The sequence below is a fragment of the Ascidiella aspersa genome, chromosome 2 (assembly GCF_963924565.1).
Source record: "Ascidiella aspersa chromosome 2, kaAscAspe10.2, whole genome shotgun sequence".
Lineage (NCBI taxonomy): Eukaryota > Metazoa > Chordata > Ascidiacea > Phlebobranchia > Ascidiidae > Ascidiella > Ascidiella aspersa.
In genome coordinates, this window is record NC_139448.1 from 7961835 (window position 1) to 7979648 (window position 17814).

General features: G+C 39.3%; 1 protein-coding gene across 1 annotated transcript in view; it reads right to left on the reverse strand.

Moving 5' to 3' along the window:
- LOC146163386 (uncharacterized) overlaps positions 1-17814 on the reverse strand; it is a 43020-nt gene that overhangs the window by 8968 nt on the left and 16238 nt on the right. The window contains exons 6-11 of the mRNA XM_083380474.1: positions 14068-14196; positions 13268-13418; positions 5503-5694; positions 3260-3390; positions 1470-1496; positions 295-653 (exon numbers count right to left, since the gene is read on the reverse strand). Coding sequence (XP_083236600.1) covers positions 295-653; positions 1470-1496; positions 3260-3390; positions 5503-5694; positions 13268-13418; positions 14068-14196 — 989 coding nt within the window. The remainder of the gene's footprint in view (positions 1-294; positions 654-1469; positions 1497-3259; positions 3391-5502; positions 5695-13267; positions 13419-14067; positions 14197-17814) is intronic.

Below are 17814 nucleotides of genomic sequence, written 5' to 3' on the forward strand. Positions count from 1 at the left end.
CAGTATAATTTAAAATAGACACTTCTTTTCTAGCAACCGAAAATATCGGGCCAACTTAATGCTTTAATTTATGTTTTAAGAAAAAAAATCAAGGGCCAAGTGAAATGCTTAAACTTAAAGCCTTGGCCAAAGCTAACGTTTTTTTACGGCAGTAAATCGTCGAAAACCCTAGTGAGAACGCTAGGAGTGTTTTAAGAAAAATGCTTTTTTTACGGCCTACAAACGGCGAAAACGACGCAGGTCTTGGCAGTTAAAAACCCTATGAAGATTTTACAGAGCATGCTTAATTCTCACCTGATCGCTCCGTTCTCCAGAGTTCCTCCCGTTCCGCTGCCTCCCGAATCTCGAAGTCGATCAGGCTCTCTCCAGGCTTCCTCATGGTCACAACACTGGGACTAGCAAGCCTAGCACCGACTTCACCCTGCTGCGGCTGGTTGTTGTACTGCAACTGCTGGTTCAACTGTAGCTGCTGAGGCTGGGCTTGCTGCTGCTGATGATGCTGGTTCTTGGGCTGCTTGGGCGACTGGCCGAAGCTCCTGTAACTGGATCCGGCGTTGACTGTAAACGACTTGGACCTCCGCGCGGCGCTGGGCTCTTTCTTGACTGGCGAAGGCGACGCCTTAACGCTGCTCTGCTGTTCCATATTCTTCCACCTAAGGCGAGGTTTAGAGAGAATTAATTGTAGCTTTCGAGCTCCAATTTCGAGGCGCGTCACAATAAGTGGGCGATTACGTCACAATTAGCGGGCAATTGTGAGAGGCTGTAGCCAAGGTTAAGTTGACGTTACCGAATTAGGGAGAAGGGCAAATCGCAATACACACTCTTTGTCGTGGGTGTGTATTTAGAAAGGAAATAATTCGAATTCCGTGGGCTACATGTTTCGTAAATGCAATTCGGTTACAATAAAACGTTTTTGGGGAACAGGTGTATTTCGAAGTAAAATTGGGATCCAGAAAGGCATTTTTAGTCCACGGTTTATCTTAAATTGAACAACTGCTTTTTGTGATAACCGTTGCTGAGAAATATCGCTTTCCAGTGGAAAACTTATAATTGTAAATCTCTTTTCAAACTTGATAATGAATTGCTAAGCCAAAAAGGTCGAGTAGGCCTTTTTCTGGTGCCATTAAAATGCCCAGTCTAGAGTAATTGTTTTTTCTGGTTTAGTGAAGAATTTTCGTTCTACCAAAAAATTCTTAAAGAATATTTAACAACAAACATCTTGCTAACATTTATTAAATCAATCTGAAATTTGGTAAATGCGAAATAACGAGACTGTCCGGTGACGGTTATTTAAGATTCGTGAATTTCTTGTCATGCAAATGTAAGCAATTCAACACACTTCAAACGCGCATTCCATATCTAAACGTATGAAATGCAAAACAAATGACCGAATCATCATTATGCACGTGACATGGTAATAATTCGCCAACGCAAATACCGTCGGTAAATTAGCAAGCATTGAGTGATACCTGTTGCCTTTCTCGCTTGCTTCAATTCTGCGTGTACACAAGAGTGAGTCACTTAAGATTGACAAAAATTTGCACAACCATTAAATACAATTTAGAGCTTGATAAACAAAGGTAAATAACTTAAATTTACATCCTAGTGGGTAAATAATTTGAAGACGTAGCGATAACATATAAGAGTTACACCTGACGGAATATTAATCTATCAAAAAGTGCTAACTCCCAGTCAAATAGTTTGCAAAATAAGTCTAAGTCAAGTCATTTGCGAAAAATAGCAGGGCAAGTACCAGTTCAAGTCATGACATTACATCAAACATTTGGCATTAAAAAGATAAACTATTGAACTTGGTAAATTCGCCTAATCATATGCGATGTTTCAATTTGCGAACAACAGAAACTTGGCATATTGCGAGAAAACTGTTTAGCAGAAAAAAATGGGGTAAAACACTAACCAAACTTTTTCCCAGTGACTTTTGTCCAGTTAAAGTCATTTGTCCGAAATACATAATTTAAGTCAAGTAATTTTGCCCAAATAACCTAACTCAAGTCAAGTCAATTGCATTAAAACAGTGGCTTAAGTGTAAACAAGTCAATACAACACCTGGATCTACTGAATAAAAAAATGACAAATTTCATTACCGCGGAGGCGGATTTGCAATCGACACCAAACTGCTTTATAACGACCCAGAAAAGCAATCGAGTTTTACGAGCCGGTAAACAAACGATTCTTGTTCTTGCAAGGAATCGTTTACAAGCGACGAAACACCATAACCGCGGTATGCAAGTTTTTCTACAGCCCGCGGCGAGCGTTGGAATGTATTGTTGCACCAACAGCGGCGAAAATACGGGGTTTTGCACGAGTTTATGTGCAAGGACAGCGCTTAAACTAACAAAACATATTGTGCAGAGAGCGAAAAAGGGTTACAACACGTACACTTACTTCTGAGGTCAAATGGGAGCGAAATAACGCAAATTAAACAAATTTAACTTTATAAACGCACCACATTTGACAAACACAGCAGCCTTGGCGAATATATCACTGGCAATTTCTAACTAACAAAAAATGGAACATTTCTAAGTTTTGCAAAACAAATTTCGCGAGCGGCTGTAAACTAAGACCATTCTCAATTGACGTCAGTGACATCCAAAAAGGGATTGCTGACGTCATTTAAATCTAAGCGCGGCAACAAAATAAAAAGTACACACGGGAAAGTTGCTCCATTTTCATTTCGATTTGTTAGCTCAAAACAATTTCGCAGTAATAAAGGATCTTGGTTGACCTAATTATGTTTAATGTTTTATAAATTATTTTTATAAATTTACAATTGACGAGTAAAGGATAATAGCAACAGTTGATTAAAAAATATTTAAATTAAATGTATAATGTATATTATATCACACATATATGTTACGCAAACCTTTAATTTTTAAACAACACGCTCCGTTCCAGTTTAACTTGTTTTGTTTCAATAATTCCATGCTAAACCTTCCACTGTTTAACAACAATATAGCCAAAAAAAATCGCAGTAAACTACACAATAGTAATAGGTACAATTGAGTAACACTGATAAACGTTACACTCATCGAATAACATGGCAATAAAACCAAACGCGGCCTGTCCAAATAGTTACCTTAAAAAAAGCGGCCAAATCTCACCAGCCCTTGTGAAACACACTACACTACACAACAACACGACACACAAACATGGTAAAAACTACAAATACCTTACAGCCGGCACAAACTTGACACAAAAGTCGAAAAGAAGCGAAAGCCAAACAAGCAAATTCACCAACCTGCTTCTGACGCCCGAAACGCCGATCGATTCCCGAATGATGTTCTCGCTAGTGGGCAGCACCTGCTCCGACATGCTGCTGGTCGATGACGTCACGCTTGACGTGGACTCGGTACGTTCGCGTCGCCTCGCCTCCCAGTCGGTCCTGCTCGCGGCAAGTCAAGCGTGAAAATGCGATTCGCGAACTTTTGCGAAAGTAAGTTGGTTGTTTTTTATTGTCGCTTTGTCGCATTCTGTCGCTTTGTCGCATTCTGTTGTTACGCACATTGTCATGTGTCAACCGAATTTATCAATGTACGGGAATTTATTGACAGTACAAAGGCTTAAACAAGTGGATTTGTATCTTAATTTGAATGAATACGAATCAATATTATTAAAATAGAAACAGCATCAGTGTAAGTTAAACGTCGCAGTAACATATAACTAACAAGGCGAACTTTTGCGAAAGCAACTTATTTTTGTCAGTGCCAAAGAGGCCTGTGTGTTATTTTTTTGTCCAAGAGACAGTCAGTGAGGTAACACGCAAGAAGATGAGACACCTTGTATAAAAAAGGGACTTGAAAAACACAGTACGCGTAATTTTAAAGCCATGTTGCTTAAAAAAACTTAAAAAGGCTGTAATGTTTCGTCAAGTTGTAACAATGGGTAATAAAGCCTTAATAAATGTTATTGGTAAGATTTATAAACAAGGAAGTTGTTTATTATAACAAGAATTTCACTTTCAAGCTGGCAAATTCACTTTCAAGCTGGCAATTTATCTTTCAGCCAATCAACCTAACCGTAATATATATGCTAACCCTGTCTGTTTTCAACGTAGGTAAAGCATTCAAACTAAAAAAAAACCATCCCACGTAAACTATTTCATTGTTTTTTGTTCGCATTGCTATGGATACATCGCCAGAATTTATTGCTATGGATACATCGCCAGAACGTATTGCCATGGTTACATGGACCACAATCACGTGAAACCCCAACTGACCCTGACATCTCCAGAAGTCTAAACCGCCACACGCCAACTCAGCGTGACTCAGCGTTGCGCGCGAATGATTTACAGAAGGCCGGCATATTACACGGCAACATTCTAATGCAGTACGCTATGTTCAATATTTTCGGTTTATGACTTATGTTTTAATAAGTACGGACTTGTGTGTAGCATAATTTTACTTCGGTAGCTTGGTTAGCACTTCACAGGTGAGCGTTGCGTTGGGCAGGTTACATTTTGTCCTTAACAGGCAGAAACCTCTTATTCGACTATATATAGCTTTTGTATATACAATTATACATGTTTCAATGACATCATCGTTATAACGTGGCTCCGCGAAAATTATTTTACTTTTTGCGGCCCTTGTTTCATTTTTCGTCGAACAAGCCCGATTTTTAGAAATTTACAGAACTAATTAACCAACAATACCAGCTAAGAACGCCATATTCAACTGAAAATCATGCTTTTTTCCATAGATGGGTGCGAAAATTCACACAGTAATGTTGCAAGTAACCAGCAGGTAAGCAGCGGTAAATTCAAGCTTCCCACGCTCTTAAAAAAGTGATAAGGTACGACTGGGCAACGATCGCGGTAATTAATGCTTCGCGACGGGCAAACAAATACCTTTCGAAACTGCTTGTTCTGTGTGACCTTTGCACAGCGCATGAGAAACCGTTAGCTTCTTTAATTTAGCCGTTCAGTTAATAAGGTGCCATTTGATTTTGAAACAGAGAGTTTGGAAAATTTTTATTGAGTAGGCTTATCAAAATCGGCAAGAGTTGCTGTAAAAAGATGAATTTGGAAAATAAATTCATTGAATCCAAACTGAATAATTATTATATTTGCCCAAGTTGTGTCTTGGGTGACTAAAACTATGCCCTGTGGATATTAAAGGAGTATTCCATCAGGCAAGAATCAGTATGTTGTGATCCAAACAGGAAAGGGACATTGCTAGCTTTTATCTATAGCCGCATTGCCGCAATAAGTTTTAAAAACTTGTAATTTCTCTACCATTGTTTTCGCAATATATCTGAATTATCTGAGTCCTATATTTTTTGTCCAAGGCAAATTTATTACTGTTCTGAATTTAGCACAAGCACAAAAAGCCTAGATGGTTTGAGGTATGGTTTGGTTTTGAAGGTTTACAACACAAAACGACTTGAACCAACCTACGCGGCTCAGAAGATAGGCAGTGTAATGTAAAAACAGAAATTGCCGAGCAAAAAGGCCAAAAAATACGTTAAAAACACATTAGGAAACACCCGATTCTCGAACCTTCTCTGCTTTCCGACGGAGAGTCGCTTCTTCTCAGTCTCTTCCTTTTCGAACTTGCTGCTCAGGCGACTTTCCCAGCGGCTTATTGCGTCCCGACTGTGCACCACAGGCTCGAACACGATCTCGCTGTTGCCAGATACACTAGGTTTGCTGCTTAAATCTTCGCTATGCGACGGCTGCTGAAAAGAAAAAAAAGTTCAGTTGGTTAGATTGCACTTTATTGGCATGTTTTCTGGCCTATTCGATAATCGCCAAGCTGTACGACATGTGTTTGTCGAGCCTTTGTGTTTTTGCGCCTCTTGACCAGTTTCAATGTTGGTAGTTTCCAAAATCTAAAAGACTCCACTTTTGTCATATTTTCGTGCAGTAGTTAATGGGGTAACGAAGGCGAAACTCAGTAAACAAGATAGGAATTAGAAAAACACACTGTATTTTAATGGCCAACATTTAAAAACTTGCGAGGCAAAACCACAAAGTTTGCTTTAAAGAATGTTTGTTCATAAAAGTTTTGAACAACATCGGAGAGCATAAAAAAAATAAAACATTACCAAAATGCGCTGGCACTTATCGCTCACTGCTGCTTCAAACCATCCCGAATGTATATAAACGAGCTTAAATGCATCTTAACAGTTACACACGGTTTAAGCCACAGCTGTTAGCTACTCTCTGTCAGGCACGACTGCCTTCTTTGACCTTGCAATTGACCTCTGCCTTCAGGAGTTAGCTAGTTTCAATCCTCACGCAGTTGCACTCTTAGTGACTATTGAAGTGCTTTGACTATTTTGAGCGTGTCAAGGATGCACAGTGTTATGTCACTTTGAATCTCTTAAAAAGCTTCAAAACCGCTTCTCCATAATTCAGTAGCCTTATCCTTGTGGCAAATCATTTCAGTCACGAAACACCACGCAAACGTTTCATATATATACATGTTTTTATAGGTAAGGCAGCATGCGTATGACCAAACACAAAATGTGACCGCAATGATACTAAATTAATAACCCAAAGGTTAAAAACGCAAGAGGGTATATTTTAGCTAAGTACTTATACGGTTTTACGCGCTCGGACTATGAAATACAACCTTGTCAGTAACTAATTAATATTTTAATTGGCTCACGCGTTATTACGTATTCCGATTGATAAATGTGTTTCACGCTATGTACACTTTTTACCCCGATGTAATCCCACGCTTAACGTGCTCGACGAAATCGAACCCGTATTTCCCGTGTGACGGTTTCGTATAGCATTACTATAACGTATACGAGTTATTACCAAAGCGGCGTCTAAGATGATTGACGGTTGGCGACAGAAATATTCGCGACCCAAGTCACGTTTATTTTGTTCACCCTTCATAAGAGGTCAGCTTTCACTTTAGCCCAGCGTATGGTAAGCTAAATAGGCGAATACTATATAAATCAAGCCAGTTTCGATTGGTAAACAACGATACAATTTCTGACTAGGAAATTACGATAATGGTGTTAAGCAAACTGGTGGGTTCGGATCCAATAATAAACTGATATATATAGACGTTTCAATGGTTTGCAAATAATAATTTCACCCAAACTAGTAAATAAATAATTGAAATCAATTAAACCTCACAACCCTTAATCAAGTTTTGTTTTAATGACATTAAAAACATTAACCGCGCTCAGGTTTTAATTTTGTCAGTTTTTCATTTCGACCATACAGTAACAAAATGATTTAGTATCGAATGGGGCGTACGATTTTTAGCGCAAAATAAGGGATATCGATATTCACTAAAGTATAGGAAACTTTATGTTAATATCTTTTTCCTGACAAATTTGAATGGTTTGCCTTAAAAGGCTAACTAAAATTTCCCAATGCTATACTTATTCTTCCGCGCACCTGTTTCAAAAACCTCTTTATCTCGCCTTTGCTCCACTAAGCAATTTAACCTTACTATTGCTCAAATAGTCTCTGCTGCATATTATTAACCTGACTATTAAACAACTTGAGCGACACAAGCGCCAGGCAGGTCGCCACTGTTTACGAGCATATCGCATTTCGCAAGAACAACTGTTTTTAGCCCCTATAGTATTTACGGTCTCGTGCATTGGGGGCCAACGCATTGAAGCGTGACGGGAACTGTAAACGCGCCGTCACGCATCGCCGATCGCGGTCAGCTGATCTTGGTTTTGCACTTAGATTAGAAGACCAGTTTATTTGTAAAATATTAATAATAGGTATCTAAATTTGGGAGCATAATGGTTAGAGGTTGTAGTAAGACGTAACAAGAATATCAAAGCCTATATAGAAGTAGGTATCATTTTGAACGTTTCGAATAACTCTTTATTTATTTTCAATATAGATATCTAAATGTTTTTTGGAAAAGTATTGAACCAGTTAAAATAATCGGTCACTAGAAAACGCACTGATTAACTATAACAGCTCCGTGTAAAACAGTACACACAGAGATAAGGATGTTGACATGGATTTGTTTTTCAAGAAAAACATAGATTCTAACCCACAGGCCTGATGATTCGAGGGCCAAACTATACCCATTCCGAGGTAAAATCACTTCAACTGTTTGTTGTTCAATTTTAACAAGTATTGACATTTTCGGCAGGGCGCTTTTTCGGAGCAAAATATTTGGTTTTAATCGCTCGTTTTTAAGTCAGTAGTGAAACAAATTAACCACAATAAACCTCACATTATGGTCCCTTGGGAATTCGCTTTTCTTATTTCACATACAGGCCGTGACTACGTGCATTCGTGCAGTCGCGCACGAGAATGTATTATAGTAACTTAACTCCAGGCTCGAAACCGCTTTTAAAACAACAGGACAGCCTCTAAAAAGGCTCAAAAATGTACACATTCCTGCTACGCGCTTGTATTGTTAATTCCACTTGCACAAATCAAACGCGTGACTAAACTGCGGTAAGCAGGGAAACTTGAAAAAACTCGAAAACAAAAATTCCCTCGCTTAAAATAGGCTCGTTACGCTGTTTGCTTGGCAGGTAAACTGCACAGCCGAGTTGCGAGCAATTTGCATTCTACAGACATTGAGGCAGTTTGCATAGAGTTCAAAAACAGTCTGCTCGCATTTATACAGATTAACTTCTTGACCATAAAAGGGTTAAAATGTGAGCTCCAATTTTCGAAATGGTCACGCAACCAAGAAAATGTCTTTTCGTTTCTTTCAGACAGAAAAAGCGTTTATGTTATGTTAAAAACCATGAATCTGCCGTAAACAAGGAATTATGCTCACAACTCCAAACGAGCTAAAATCATTTCTCCACAACCCGAATTCCACACGCAGCTTCACTATAAACTCCACGTCATTTAGGGCGTTTAGCAGAAAAACACTATTCAAGTAGCAACTAGTTTTGCGGGCAAGACCCTACCTGCCGTTCGGAACAAGCGCGCGCAGCATAAACAACGCCCCCCCCCCGCTTAAATATGCCTAAGGCCCAAAGCTGTTTCAAGGACACAACGAGAATGGAGCCCCACGGGAGATTCGGGAAACAAGACCGTTCGCAACAATAGCGAGACTTTCGGAAGACGCTAACTCCACATATTTGCTATTTGCCAAAAATGTCCTTAGCGGAGAAGCGAGACCTGTGGAGGCAAGGTTAAATATGCCTCCCAACTACGGCGCGAAGATTTTTAGGCGCACACAATGCATACGGTATTGCAGCCTAGGTTACACTATTGGAATAAGGAAATTACAATGCGTTTATTTGGACGATTTGAGTATTCACTTTGAATTTGCCCGGAATATTTCTTCTTTTTGTTATTGGGCCATTATTCGCATAAGCAAAGCAATTTCGTGTACGTTAATATTAAGCATTTGTTCACAAGAACATATTTACTTTTCCCTCTTATAAATGGCACCAAAAACTTGGCATTTGAAGCGTTTTCCAAAAACCTAATTTTGTTAGCGAATTCGGCACACAAATAGCTTGGTTATGAAACAAAGAAAATGCCTAAATTACGATGTATACAGCTCGCGGTTTACCACGGAACATATCCTCAACACTTGAAAACCTCAAGTAATATTGCCGCGCACTTTGAAAGCTCTCGTCTCGAAATCGCCACTTGAAAACTAAATCTTGGAATTCCGCCGCATTTGTCAAGATTTGAGAAAAAACAGTAAACCAGGTGGTACTGAAAAAAGATAAATTTTGTATTTGTAAAACTGTCAGGCTTTCCGACAATATTCGCTCCACAAAAAGTAGCTAAAACAAGCGAAATTAAGTGTCAAACACGAACGACTATTCAGTTTAACAAAAATTGCCAATTCAAACAACACTGCAAAAAATTGTTCTAATCTTTCAAAAAAAAATGAAAATAAAAAACAAATTTTTTTTAAATAAAAACGATTTTTTGCGTGTAATCTAACTTTTGAACATCACATCTAAAATTCCTTGATAAAAAAACCCAACCCGTTTAGGTGAACATCCCTACACAAACTCAACGTTATACCTTTTCCAGCATAAAAACTTAATTTATAGTTATATAAAAACCGTTAAGCTCAGTCTGGTAAACTGGCGCAGATCTAAAAATCACGCGCTGCGCTGACAACAGGCCGTCGCTGTTAAAAAAGGCCGCCCACCGTAAAACGCAGCGTCGCGTCTAGGAGGGCGGAAAAAACGCATGGCAATGCGCTAATGACCGACCGACCGAAGGCACGCGGTCAAATAGGCTCGGGGCGAAACAAAAAAATCTTCGAACTTCCGAGCGGAAAAACGAGTTTCATAATTCGGAAGGTCGTTTAACTTTACGAGACCACTACAGAAGCGTTTGCGACGAAAGGGTGGTCATTTAGGTGCCGGTTTTACAACAGATGAAGTTGTGAAAAAAGGATTACCGTTGGAGCGGTGGTGTAAGATTGCTGGGCACAAAATTTGATTGCATAACATAGATCTCGGTATAATTTTCGAAATGGAACTGTGGCCTGTGCGCGATATAACGCAATACTAATGGTGGGCACAAGTTATGTGGCGGATTGTTTGTTTTGCGTTGCCGCGAGATTTTGCGTTAGAGCCCGCAAGCGAAAAAAGCGATTTTTAAAGAAGCTCGATTAAAAATTACGAAATCTCTGACCTTTACTGTAACGGAATTATTCTGATCAATTTTGTTGGTTTCCGCACTACAGCTCAAAGCTTATAAAGATTCTTAGTAAATTGTTTGCGGAAAATGGTGTACCTTTATGCCACATTATGCGTTTAAGTATTTAAATTCTAACAAAATTGGAACTTTTACCTGGTGTAACTTTATGCCACATTATGGGTTTTAGTATTTCATGTCTGTCAATACTGGAACTTATACCTCAAAAATAATAAGAAATGTACACTGCCAAATATAACACGTCGGCCAGAAAAACACTAAACTCAAATTTTAATACCAATCCTAGGTACACTTTCTAGGCAGACTGCAATATACTGCAGCAACAACGCTACAACAATGCCTTAAATCAAATTAAAGGGACGTAAACCTTGCATTGACTCGCCGAAGCATTGTTGTTTTATCGCTCACTGCGGCAAATCTAATTTACAATAAACCGGCTGATGTGGTTAACGTTTAACCGGTCCAATTCGCGAACATTGGTGCATTTGCCAAAGGTCGTTGCATTTTATAAAGCCACACAATCTTTCGTGGTGAGAAGTTGGTCACAAACAACTAAAACACAACGACTGTATTGTTTCCACAGGGAATAAAGGAATTTTAACTCAAACCGCAACGTTAATGTGACAAAACCATTTACACCTGTCGCGTATATTGTAATTCAGCCGCGTTAGGTATGAACAACGCACTTTCCTTGGTTAAGCATTAGAATTTAAAATATTTATTTTAAACGTAGGAAGCCATAAGTGGATATAGCTGTCTGATAAAAAGTCACAATTAAGTGGTTATTTCGGTACTTTATGCACTGATTTTTACTGTAACATGTTAATGAATTCAAAGCCAAAAAGGTCGAGTAGATCGACCAAGGACGTTTCGATCCAAACCTGTCGTCTTCAGTTAATGCTGTACTTGCGTCCTACCATTTATAAGTGGTGTCTTGATTTACTGTCCAGTCACATTAATTGAAGAAGGTAGAGAAGGTAAGTTCGTATAGTGACGTTTTAATGAAAATGATGATGTCCATCTATTCGACCTTTTGCGCTTTGAAATTCATTATCAAGTGTTTTTTTTTAATAAACATAAAAGCCACGCAGTTTAACGTCTGATTTGATCTATGCCCGAATATAACAAATCCTCCACCAAAGGGTTCAATACCTTGCTTAAAAATGCGAGCTAAACAACTAGCCTTTCACTCGGAAACCGAAGGTTTTTCGTAGCGGAATATCGCCTGGTGTTCTCGACTGACTAATCTGCATTGAACGTAACCCTAAGCACGGCTAAAGTAAACACGCAAAATGCGAAGAGAGGTGCATTACAGCAGCGCGACCGAAGTACACTGAAGGACGACCTAAACGCACACACCACAAGGTAATCGCTGAGATTTAAGACCAGTTAACAGGGCCGGTTTAAAATCAGTCAATTCAAGCTAGTTCAAACTCATATTTAATCATTTTCAAACCGCAAGGAATATTATTAGCTCCTATACTGTTCACCGGTGGTGAATTATATCTCATGAACCAGCCAAGAAACGAATGAAAGCGTGGTAGAAAAGAGAGCTTGGCCCTTTTCGAAGTGGCCGCAAAACCAGACCAGTTAACTCAGGAAGGCTGCGGCGCGACCTTGGCTGAGATCACAGCCGCGTTTAAACATTAACCTCCCTTGAGAGTCGCCTGCAACGAAGTTTCAGGTCTCCGGTGGCCTGTGTTTGGCCAGGTTTGTGGCCTATTTAAATGCACCCGGCCCACATTTTTGTTCCCTTATTTTATGACAATTTTGATTAAAGTTAACATGTTAGAAAGCACGTTTTAAGTTCTAGGCCAGTTTTAATCCAATGGCTTTGGTTAAATACAACCGAAACCCACTTTTGTATATAGAATTGTTGGAAAATAGGGTTAAAATCTGACCCGGCCACTCCCCAAAGTGGCCAAGCAATTGGCCCAATAATGTCATCAATGGCACGGATTGAGGAACCCAGGCGCTTGCATTGATTTAATGTTGCAGTTTCATTGATATCGACGGCAGACGACTGAATGGTAAACTTGATGCAACATCCCGCCTCGGCCCATAGACGTTGTCGTCGACAGCATTTTATGTCAACCCGTTCCAGACGGATTGATTCTATGTCTCGCTATTAAACCACAGCCTTTCATAGACGATAACTTATTCTTGTTTGTGTACGTAAGTTACATGAATTACATCGGCGAAAAGTAAGTTTCATGAATTATAAACTGTAACGTAAGATATTGCAAGTCTAAACTTCGACAGGAACTTTGCACGAAAAATTTTAATTTCGTTATCACTCTTAATCTAATAAAACCTTAATTCCCGATGAATGTAATGACTATAACCAATTAAGCTTCCAACATAAAAATGACAGTACCTTAGGTCAGGCAAGAAATCTACATCGACTCCTTTAAATGAATTTAAGGCGCCAAAGGTATTCAGACAGACCAAATATGGTTCTTTTATATTACTAACAGAATGTAGCAAGCATTGGCATCATGGTTGTTTCTCGACTCGCTCCCTCAGAGCCTGTGTAGCTCAGTTGGTAGAGCCACGGTCCCGATTTTACCGGAGGTCGTAAGTTCGAACTGTGTTTGATGGTTCCTGATGTTGTTTCATATTGTGATGATTTAAGGTTAATATTAGCAAAATTGGCCATCTTACCTCGACAGTGTCGGAGTAAGTCCCCGCTTCTGAAGAGGGATGTCCTCCCTCTGACGAGTGGGATTCGGCCATGGAGTCGGTGGAGGGAGCTCTCAACCTCGGAGGATCGGTTGTGTCGCTCTCGATCCGGACCCTCCGACGTTCCTCGTATCTGGAGGAGGAGAATCAAGGAGAATTGAAGATTTGGCTTGGGCGACAACTAACGTTTTTTAATCGAATTAATATAAATATACTGTCGCTGCCAGGGATATGTATTTATATCTACGTTTTGGTAATGAATTAAGTTATTGACTTGAAGGGTACTCAAGTTACTGTTCAAATTATTTGACTTGACTGAACTATATTGGGCAAAAGACTGGGTTGAAATGAAATGGTTTCGTTAGGCATTATTTTATTAAAATTGGGTCACTTATCTTAATTTGTGCATGAAAAACGATAAGCTTGCCATGTTGCGTTATGTGTTAGTTTTTAGTTGAGTTATTGCTCATAATCGGAAGAGTTCAATAATTTAAATAGTTTAATGTTTAAATTCAATGACGAGGACTTGACTTGTAATTGACTTGCTCTAAATATAACTTTACTGGGACTTGACTCGCTATTTATTCAAAGAGACTTGACTTGGACTTATAACTCGAGTTGGATGTTGACTTGAATGTGGCTTAACTCATTTCAAAATGACTTGTTGACAACACTGCATATTTATGCATTACAGAAGATAGTAAATTTCTGACAAAATTTCTGTAAAAATCTTCGGTTCTTAAACTCTACTTTACATATATATCAAAGTGCCTTGTACTCACTTTCTCATGCTCTCAAGCTTGTGAGAATCAAGGTTGTCTCTCCAGTCCTTCTCCACAGTGGGGCGCCACTTAGTGATAAGGTTCGGGTTGTGCTTGCGCGTCATCGCCTTGATCACCTTCTTCCGCTCACTGCAAAAAAATGCTCATGTTTAAATAAATTTAATAAACTGAAGAATTCTCGGGTTTCAAAGGTATTTTACAACAAAATGTTGACACAAGTTATCGAAGAATGCCGAAAAAAAATGTTCACAAAAGCATTCCTGTACTATATTATTGTAAGTGCCGCTCTTAGTTTAGTCGCGTAGTTATTGTGTTAGTTTCATCCTGTTTTTTGGCTACTTCAGCCGGTTCGTTTTCACGAACCCTTAATGGTTCAAAATTGGCACTAAAACAGGGGAAAGAAAAAATTATATTTAACCGGCCATATACTGGTCAGAAGGGTTTTGTTACTCTCAAAAGGAAGGGAAATCGGTTGTTTTTTTCCTACGTGAGGGCGTTAATTTGCCTCATGACGTTAGACAAATAGTTTTATCGCTTCTGACAGGTTAAATTTTTTACAATGTACATTAAACAGCATGCTGACGTGTTAATAAAACCGTAAGACCATGGAGCTGCAAACGTAATAGATTAGGAGATCCCTTTATTATCACTAAACCCAAATTTCTCGATAGTTTTATTATCATTGGGGTTTTCACGGTATCGCGATACAAAATCTAAAATTCCGTCTGTTCAGCATTTTACAGTGTTTAAAATGTATGGGTTTTGGCCAGATTGTACTCAACTTACAAGTTTAATCAATACAAAAAGGTTTCTCCCGTCAGACAACAGGTTTAATTGTTTTAGCGGGTAGGTTAAACGCGATGCTAACGTGTTAATGAAAGCATTTTAACGTGTGACTATCGAATTGATTAAGAGATTTTTCGGTTTTAAATCTAATTTTCACGGTATCGCTATACGAAACCATAAACTTGAATCCAGTCTATGCAAGATTGTCATACAAGAAAAAACACCACAACATCCCACTGCACAGATCCGCTGTCCCGTGCATCTTCTATATTTATCAGCATCACCAAAACTGCCATTTTCCGGTGCTCCTCATTGCGGCGTGCACACCGCGGCAGTTAGGGCAGTAATAGGACAATATAAAGTGTTTTGTCATCGCGGCCGAAAGACGACGGGAAAAGGCGATTACGGGAACGGAATCTTAACACAGAGGTGCTGGGCAATTTCGACGTTACGCTACGTTTATCAAGGAGCACAAAGCGCCCTGGCGTAATTTCATAACTCGCCGGCAGCCGGGATGAGGCCTATCGTATGTCGGGGACTATTTATGGATTGCGACCGACCGATTTTTTTTTTTTTCGCGTCAAGTTTTTTGAACCATGTAGTGACGTAATTGGTTCTGGCCCAATTTAATAAATATCAAATAAGCATTTACATGCGATCCAGTTTTGTTGTCCGATACCACTGAAAATATTTTAAGCAATGCTGTAATGACAGGAGAAAATCTGCGTAACGTATACACAAATCAAGAGAACTTACGAATGATTGCTTTTAGGAAGTTTTATTCAACTAACGCACACAAAAATTAATTTTGTAATTTTAACTGAACGACAATTTTCAAAACTATTTATGGATTGCAACCAACGGACTTTTTTCGCGCGAAGCGGTGGCATCGTTTCAGGTTTGAAGCGGAGCGTGACGTCATCGGTTCTGGTTCCGCGCCGAAATTCGAGCTACAGCCCGGCGACTCGAAGAACACCTTACAAGGTTATGATTCGGAAAGACTACAGCGTTAGGCTTAATTTGGGAATGCGAATGTTTTGGGGAAATGTGAACACCGTGAATTGAATCGGCACAAATGTAACCCGTTTGTTATTTCACGTATTGTTTTTTGACACATTACACTGTGGTTCAAAATTTACCTTCGAAGTCTTTCAAAAGGGACACAGAAAGAAAATAAAAAGATTTAGGAAAGGGAGAACAATGACATGCTTCTAAACACTTGCGCAAAAATAACACGAAATGGTCATTTAGGAATACCTGTACAGTGTACATATTTTCGCTTTGGGCCCCGTTTCCATATCGCATAAAAACAAAAATACAATTGATTTCTAAACTCCGACACTATATCTTGTTTCAAGCAGGTCAAAATACCTAGCTTTTTTGTGTTATGCCATTTCGCATTGAAACAGAGGAATATTTCAATTTTTTGCTTGTTAAAGCAGTAGTTGATGTATAGCGATTCGTTCTGATTTAGGGAGCTGACGATCCACGTATAGGCACAATTTATGTTTCTTTATAAAAGGTCTGATCCTGGTTTTACTCGAGTGTTTAAATAAACTATAGCGCAAACGAATAACAATAAATAGGGTCGACACGAAGGCAATTCAAATTGCAAAAAGGGGTATTCCTTTGTGTATGCTTATGAGCAGGGTGAGGCCGGTTTACGATTTCCGTACGCGAACACTTTTCCGCAAATTACGCCGCAATGTTTCGTAAAAATTGCCGAATTTGTTTTAGCACTTGTACCGACAATTTGCGCGCGACTCGGCGATCAATCAGCATCGCAAACATCACAAGCAATCAGTCATCCGCATTCGCTCTTAGTCGTAGCTGCGGGCGACGCACACACTACACTATATACAGGACCACGAGCTGCGTTCCTGCGGTTGGACTCGCATTGCGACGTTTAATGCCCCGGGCCAGTCGGAAATGCTTTGTCGCTGACACTTTGCACGTGTGCGACGACATCGTTGTGCGTTTTTTCGCCTTATAACATTTCAATAAAAGAGCTGAATATGAACTGTGTAGAATAACGCTTTCTACGTTTCATGTGAATTAATAGAGTTTCATGTGAATTGATATTGCGTTATTTGGGCAATTTGTAGTTAAATCTAGGTGGAAGAATCATTTTTAAGTACATATCTCGTTTAGAAATGCGGACATGTAACAACAAAAGTTTCCTACTAAAATACAATCACACTCAAGAACTGTATAAAAGCATTTCCCAAAGATCGTGGCAGTTTAACACGTTTTTTCACTACTTTTTCTTCATCCTAGCTTAATTTTGTAATAGGTGTAGAATCATGTTCAGTATGTACAAAAAACTAAGCCAGCTTTCGTTCGAACAGCCGTGTAGGTTAGCCGACCGACACCTGGCAGTTTACCAGGTCCCCTTCACAAACATTGGACTATATCCGAGCACAAGTTTGTCATTGGTGTAAAAACATGTCAAGTATTTACAAAAATCGAACAGGTTTCCTTTCGAAGAATCCATGTAGGTTAGGCCACCTACACTTGGCATTTTATCAGGTTCCTTCAAAAGCGTTTTACTTTATCCAAGCATTATTTTGTAATTGGCGAAAATAGAATTACAAGTACAAACATCGAGCCTGCATTCTTTTAAAGACACCATGTAGGTTGGCCGACCACACGCCTCTTTATCCAGGCCGCATCTCAATAATGCGTCCTTATATGTGCATCATCGCGTAACGACAACTATGAGGTTGGCGTAAATATTCGCGCGGTTGGCATTAAATGCTGCGAGATAAATACGTGGAACCAAAGCGGATTACGTCACTTTTAACCAGTCACAGTAAATAGGCTCCGTGGCTCCACCTTGCGGCAAATTGCAGCTCCCCGAAAAAAAATGATGGGCTCCTGGTTTCGAAAGGACGATACAAATGTCAAATCACTATTTATACTATAGAGCAATGGTAATGATTTTATTTAACAGATGGAAAC